At 51.5% G+C, this 7,500-nt stretch overlaps 1 protein-coding gene across 1 annotated transcript in view; it reads left to right on the top strand.

Annotated features, from left to right (window-relative positions):
• The window catches only part of LOC135821193 (sushi, von Willebrand factor type A, EGF and pentraxin domain-containing protein 1-like), a 108,083-nt gene that overhangs the window by 8,173 nt on the left and 92,410 nt on the right, over positions 1 to 7,500 (top strand). The window contains exon 6 of the mRNA XM_065334262.1: positions 7,436 to 7,500. This exon is cut by the window's right edge and continues 217 nt beyond it. Coding sequence (XP_065190334.1) covers positions 7,436 to 7,500 — 65 coding nt within the window. The remainder of the gene's footprint in view (positions 1 to 7,435) is intronic.

Here is a 7,500-nt window from a genome sequence, read left to right as displayed (position 1 = left end):
CGTGGTACACATCCCTGAGGGAGTTGTTTCATGCGTGCAACTTCTCCGGGTTGGATGTCTGTTCGACATGCTCAGGGCGTATGTGTCAAACATGCCAGCAGTCGCTCCAGGCTAACACGGATGAAATTCTGCGAGACCGCATTGTTACCGGCATCCTGCAGGATGACGTTCGACACAAGCTGCTGGCAATGAAGGATCTAACCCTGGCAACCTGCGTCGACCTATGCCGCGCCGAGGAGGCTGCCAGTCAAACCTCGTCACGTATCCCCAGTCAGGCCACTGGAGACGCGTCCGTGAGTGCCGTTCGTTCCAGCTATAAGAAGCAGAAAGGAATGGCATCCAAGCAAGCTCGAGCACCCGCAGCCAAGGATACCAAGTCTGGCAGCAAGCCCTCGCCGGACAAGTGTCCCAACTGTGGCCGCACCGCTCATAGCAAGCGACCCTGCCCTGCTGCGGATCGCAAATGCAATGGCTGCCAACGCACCGGTCACTTCTTATCCATGTGTCCGTCTGCTTCTAAGAGGACTGTCGGTCAGCTGAAGCTGCAACGTGCCGCGTCCTCCCGTGAAGGGGCTACCATAGCCGTCAACACGCAGCTCGTGTCTGCCGACAAGCCAACCAGTTTGCGCTGGCTTCCTGACACCGGCAGCGACATCAACGCTATTGGCCCTGCACACCTCGAGCTCCTCGGAGACTTTATTGAGAATCTGCCTACCGACAAGGATATTGTGCGCACCGCTGATGGCGCACCCTTGACCAGTCTTGGCAAGATCCAGGCGACCTTGACGCTCGATTCCGTCACACACGACACCACACTGCACGTGTACAAAGGCCTGGATGAGGCACTGCTATCCCGCCAAAGCCTCTGTGCCTTGAATCTGTTGCCTGCTTCTTGGCCCTCCGTGTTTGTCCGTTCTGCCCGTACTGAACCCAACACGGCCCGGCAGCTCCAACAGCAGCTTCTGGAAGAGTTTGCCGACGTTTTCGACAGCTCACAGCTTCCACCAATGGATGGTCCGCCCATGGACATTCAGTTGGAACCAGGTGCAGAACCCAGCTGCGTCCGCACTGCTCGCACCATACCGTTTGCCTACCGGGATCAGATAAAGTCCCAACTGGACAGTATGGTCGATGATCGCATTATCGAGCCAGTCACAGAACCCTCTGCGTGGTGCCATCCGATCGTTCTCGTTGAGAAGAAGGGCACAACTGAGATGCGACTGACTGTGGACCTTCGAAAGCTGAATGATCAGGTACGCAGACCCACCCATCCTGCTCGTACACCACATGACGCAGTGGCAGCCATCGGCAAAGCCCGCTACTTCACGAAGCTCGACGCCCAACATGGCTATTGGCAAGTCCCGCTGTCCGACGATGCCAAGCCGCTCACCACCTTTATCACACCGTGGGGGCGGTACCAGTTTCTTCGCAACCCGCAGGGCCTTGTCTCGGCTGGTGATGTATTCAACTCCCGTACCGACGCAGCGTTTGATCGCCTCACCAACTTCGTAAAAGTGGTTGACGATGGTCTTGTGTACGATACGGAACTGACGACTCATTTCACCCACGTTCGTGACGCTCTGCTCCGCGCCCGTCAGCACGGCATTACCCTGAGCGCCAAGAAATTCGTCTTCGGCGTCCCAGAAGTCGACTACTGTGGCTACCACATCAACACGGATGGTTACACCGTTGACAGTGACAAGACGGCAGCCATCACTGATTTCCCAGTACCCGTTAATCGCACTGACGTCCGCTCATTCTTCGGGCTAATCAATCAGTGTAGTGATTTCTCGCCCCGTATCGCACAGCTCAGCGACCCGCTTCGCCCGTTGCTGAAGTCCACGAATGTGTTCCTGTGGGAGTCGGCACACACTGACGCGTTTAACGCCGTCAAAGCTGCCCTGGCTTCTCCCCCGATATTGTCGTTCTTTCAGCCTGGCCGACCGCTTCGGTTAGAAACTGATGCGTCCGTGAAGAACGGACTTGGTTATGTTTTGTGGCAGCAGCAGGGCGACACCTGGTGCATACTCCAATGTGGAAGCCGGTTCCTCTCTGATGCCGAGACGAGATACGCCGTCATTGAGCTTGAATGCCTTGCAGTTACCTGGGCAGTACGCAAGTGTTCGATCTATCTCTCCGGTGCTCGGTTTGAAGTTATTACCGACCACCGCCCGCTCATCCCTATTCTGAACTCCTACTACTTGGATCAGATAGAGAATCCCCGGCTGCAGCGGCTCGTCCTGAAACTTCGGCCCTATCAGCTACACGCAACCTGGCGGAAAGGCACGGATCATGCTTTCCCTGACGCTCTGTCCCGCCATCCAGTCAGCGACCCCTGCCCTGACGATGAACTGGGTGAGAGTACTGCCTCTCAGGGCGCTGCTATCCGTGTGTGCACGCTTGATACGTCTGGTGGCCTGAAGTACCACGCGCTCCGCTCCGCCGCCCAGGCCGACGCTGACTACCAGTGCCTAGTTCAGTTCATCGTGTCTGGTTTCCCTGCTAAGAGGTCCCTCATGCCTGAGTCACTCCAGCCGTACTGGAATGGTCACGAGCACCTCTCTATTGACAGTGGTTTAGTGATGAAAGGACCCCGTCTCTTGATTCCCGTCGCTCTCCGGCAGCGTGTCTTGTCTGATCTGCACGCATCCCATCAAGGATTGACGCGCACGAAGTCCCGTGCCCGGCAGATTGTATTCTGGCCACGATTGTCAGCCGACATCGAGCATGTTGTCCGCAGTTGTAACAAGTGCCGCCTGCACAGCGCCTCACAACCGAAGGAGCCACTCCGTGTGGACGATCGTGCTCCAGATCTGCCATTCCAGCATTGCAGCGCCGACCTGTTTGAGTGTGAAGGCCTGCAGTATCTAGTGTATGTGGACCGACTAACCAGCTGGCCCTGCGTTGCCAAGCTCGGACGCACTGCCTCCTCTGCAGACGTCATTCGGTCTCTTCGCCGCTGGTTTCCTGACATTGGTGTCCCCGAGGTACTTACCAGTGATGGTGGCCCTCAGTTCCAGTCCCATGTGTTCGCTAAGTTCTGTGATACCTGGCACATCCGTCATGCTAAATCCTCTCCCCATTATCCGCAGTCGAATGGGCTTGCCGAGAATGCCGTGAAAGCCATGAAGTCGCTAATTCACAAGACCACTAGTAATGGCGACCTCGACGTGGATTCCTTTCAACGTGCGTTGCTTGAGTGGAGGAATACCCCGAACGCCACTGGTCAGAGTCCAGCCCAAGCTCTCTACGGCCGGCCTCTGTCGTCTTTTGTGTTTGCCCACCATTCCAGCTTTGCTCCTGCATGGCAAACACACGCTAATGAAGTTGACCAGCGCTCATCACACTACCTGGAGTCGACTCAGCAGCATTACAACCGCTCTGCTCGGTCCCTTCCTCGTCTGTCTCTTGGAGCACATGTCGACATCCAGCATCCCCGGACCAAGTTGTGGTCAGCTCATGGCTCAATCGTAGCCATTGGTCAGCACCGGGACTACTTGGTGAAACTTCCAAGCGGCCGCATCTATTGGCGCAACCGCCGTTTCCTCCGACCAAGAGTCTCTCCTACACCCCCGCCAGCTGCAGCCGTCCCTACTGTTTATGCTCCAGACGCGGCACAAGGCCAGACACCAGTTGCCTCTATTGCCCCTGGTGTACATGCCCCAGCACAGCCTGCACCACGCCGCAGTCATCGCCATCGGCAGCAGAATGTCCCGTTTAATGTGATATCCACACGCGGACAATCTTATGACTGATGACTTTGTCCTCATTCTGTTTCTGCTCTTCTGCCGGACCTATGACTGTTGCTGTTACTTATGCACTTCATTGCTGCTGTGTTTTTTTTGTTTTTGTTTGTTTTGATCAGATAAATATGTCTTTTATCTCAGAAGGGGCGTGGTGTATCCATATATGTTCTGCCTGTTGTACGCATTGCCCTTTTGCACTCGCGTGTGTACGCATACTAGTACACACATGCATCACGGTTTTCTGCCTGTCCTTTGCTATGGACAAGAAGTCTTTTCTCTTTGTCTTCTGAAAGATAAGTCACAAACCCTACCTCGTGTGTTTGCGTTTGTTGACACAACAAGGGAGGGAGGGAGACGGAGAGAGAGAGAGAGAGAGAGAGACAGGGTGAAAGAAAGAGAGAGAGGGACAGGGTGAGAAAGAGAGAGAGCCAGGTAAGGGGCCTGGGTAGCTATCGAGAATACTGGCAGCCAGGCAGCTGCCGAGGCCAACAGAACAAAGGTCTCATCCGGCAGCCCGGTCGGCTACGGTGTGCAGGCCAGCATGGCAAAGAATGTGCGAGGGTATTATGCCGTAGATGAGAACTTTTAACCTTAATTTGGCCAACACCAGAAATCATTCAATTGTCAGAACTTTTTTTGGTTATCTTGGACTGTATTGAACCAATTAAGAATGTCTATAAGTTTGATCTAAATATGACAAGGCGTTATGGAAATATGTATATGTTCCCAAAAGGGAACGTTGGCCGGATCGGGTACCAAAATCACCCTGATTTTTATGCGAGGTTTATACGGCAGATTAAAATGAATTATTTTGCTGCGAAAGCTTTTGTGGAGCAATGCAAACATAAAACAATAGTAGTGAAGATAGAAATCATGAGATTGTCTTCACGGAGTGCCCATAGATGCTACTTGGCGGATCATGGCTGCGGATCTCGACCTAGCGTGTGTGATACAACTCGTTGCAGTTGGCACCATGATCGAAATGCAGCCGAACACCACACTTGGAGCATTTGCATCTCGTGTTTCGCTTGCAAACCTTACAACGACCTTGGGTTGTCGACTCTCTTGTGTGTCCGACGCCATCATATCTCACATCCACCGGAAGTCCGGATACTCGTGGTTCGGGGCGAAGGTCGGTTTTCAACAAACTGACGGTGATCTCACGACGAAACTCGATGTGGGACATAGGCTTCTCGTGAACCTTGCAGTGCAGACGCCAAGCAGCTACAACGGTCGCATTCAGGTGGTTGACAAATAATGCCCAGTACCACTTCTTGCCGGAGATGCGTGGGCGATAAGAACCCAGGAGCCGATCGAAAAGATCCACACCGCCCATTCCCTTGTTATAGAGTTGGATGAGATGTGGCTGGGTGACAGTGGTGTTAGACACATTCTTCACCCTCCTTTTCACAGTTGCAAGGGGCTCGTGTGTGGCATAGTTGCTGGCGGCATTCACGACAGAATTGTCATTCCACTTGCAGATGAACACGGTTCCGTTGCAGCGGTAATCAAATGTGCCTCGGGCCTTCTTCTTGAGCTCTTTTGTTGAGACCAAACGCTGGTTAGCACCTCCAGTGCGGTTGTCCCGAACAGTACCGACTGCACGCATGTTTTTCTCGGCCAGGATTTCCAAAAGGCTGTAGCTGGTGAAGAAATTGTCGAAGAATAACTCGTGGCAGCGGGTGTCGGAGTGGACTCGAATTACATCGACCATGTCGCCAACCACTCTCAGGCCCAGTGGACTCACTGGCCTGCCTTCCTGGCGACCGGTGTAAATTTGCAAGTGGTACGGGAATCCATCACTTCCACATAAACACCAAATTTTGTAGCCGAACCGGATGGGCTTCCCCTTTATGAACATCTTCGCACTGTGTTTGCCAAAATATGGGACCATCGACTCGTCGATACTCAGCAGAGGATGGAAGATGTTCCACTTTACCAGCTGCTCGTTGAGGCTATCATATAGCGGAGCCACCTTTGCCATTTTATTTCCTTCTTGTAGAGCTTGGTTGTCCACAAAGTGAAGGTATTGTTTGATCGATCGGAATCGGTTACGGCTCATCGCTGTTTGTACAAGTGGTACTCCGAGGTCTGGTTGCGTTGACCAATAGTCGCTCTCAGTTGGCAAAGTGTGGTAACCAGAAAGAAGAAGGATTCCTAGAAATCTCTCCAGATCTACTGCCTCCAAGCCGAAGCTGTCGTTGTTTTTTTCCCGTGCTGCATACAGTAATGATTGATCTACAATCTTCTCGATCAGTGCAGGTGTGTATATTCCCCGCCAGAGATCCATAGGCGACGCCGTTATAAGTTCAGGATGATCGTCAATAAATGAGGGCAGTTCCATTTCAGGAAGGATGGTGTCGAAAGCAGTCCTCTTCATCCAGCGTGTCGCACCCGCGGGTGTCCGCTTTGCCGCAGGCTCACCACTACCCTCATCCTCGCTATCATCAGACCCATGAACTTCATAATCTTCATCCTCAGACTCGTACTCATCTAGCTCCATCTCTCCTGCAGGTTCCATGATATGGTCGTCATCCAGTAAATCATCACGCCCGTCCTCAACATCGCTATCGACATTTGCGTCACCAGTGCTCGGCGGCAAAATGACCAGGTTCTCAGGTTGATCTGAGTTCTCAACAGCTTCCTCAGCTTCCAGCAGTGTAACTATTCTGGATGTCCTTTTAGGAAGGACTCTCCTCCCGTAGAAAGCTCCATCAGCCATACCTTACTACAAATAATACGCTATTTTTTGACAAAAATTCAACCGCGCGCGGGAAAAGCAGCAACGGATCAGGATGAATGCATGAAGCCTCTGTAATTTGTAACGTCTATTGAACGAGTGGTTCTAGTTTCGAAAAAGACAAAACAAAATAACTTAGGGACTTTGTATCGATCGGTGCCGAATCAACCCCCTTGGAGGCGACTCCTCGGGTCATTCCACGCATTGCTAAATAGCCGTTCGACAAAATTATGGTTGCCATGGAGATTTTCAAGGCACCATATAAACTTGAAAAGTCTCCATTCCGGTTATATTCACCTTCCTGAATACTTCAGACAAGGGATATGTGGGCATGGCTTGATTCCAGAGAACTTACCATAATAGGGTACATTTGGGTATCGAATCCGGCCAACGTTCCCTTTTGGGAACATCAAAGAAAGACGCAGGGTGTTTATGTAATATTACCAAATTTCTCTTGATTTTTTAGGCCAGTTGTATTGCCAAAGGACCGGGGATCACATCTCATATAGGGTTTGCCCTGAAAAAAGCTGTTTTCCACATCAATAGTGAACATTTCTAACGTTCATACGAATACCAAGAATTACCGCCATTTGGTCTAATATTGAGGAATTTGAAAAATTCTGAAACCCACCAAGTACTTTGTTATTCATGATCAGCAAGCTTCCAGTTATGCATAGAAACAAAAATAGTGCAGAAAAACGAAAAATTACTACCTCAAATACAAAGAAGAAAAACATGTTCCCTTTTGGGAACATTGGCCTGATTAAGGTTAAACACTATGTATTGACTGGTTTCTGCCCTGAAGTTGGTTGTTCCAACGAGGTACACACGCTTCTTGCCGAACTGGACACTTGACTGACTCATGACTGCCATTCTAAGGTTAGTGGTTACTTTAAAAGTAAAGGTTAGTATTGTTTCTGCCTGTGATCTCCATCTGCTATTTTTACAGTCAAGTATGCGTGCCCGCTGAGTGCAGTCACCCTGATTTACCCACCATCACCTGCCTACAGACAG

Source organism: Sycon ciliatum, chromosome 7, assembly GCF_964019385.1.
Source record: "Sycon ciliatum chromosome 7, ocSycCili1.1, whole genome shotgun sequence".
NCBI lineage: Eukaryota > Metazoa > Porifera > Calcarea > Leucosolenida > Sycettidae > Sycon > Sycon ciliatum.
The sequence above is the reverse complement of the archived record's forward strand: the minus strand, read 5'-3'. Positions and strand labels throughout refer to the sequence as shown.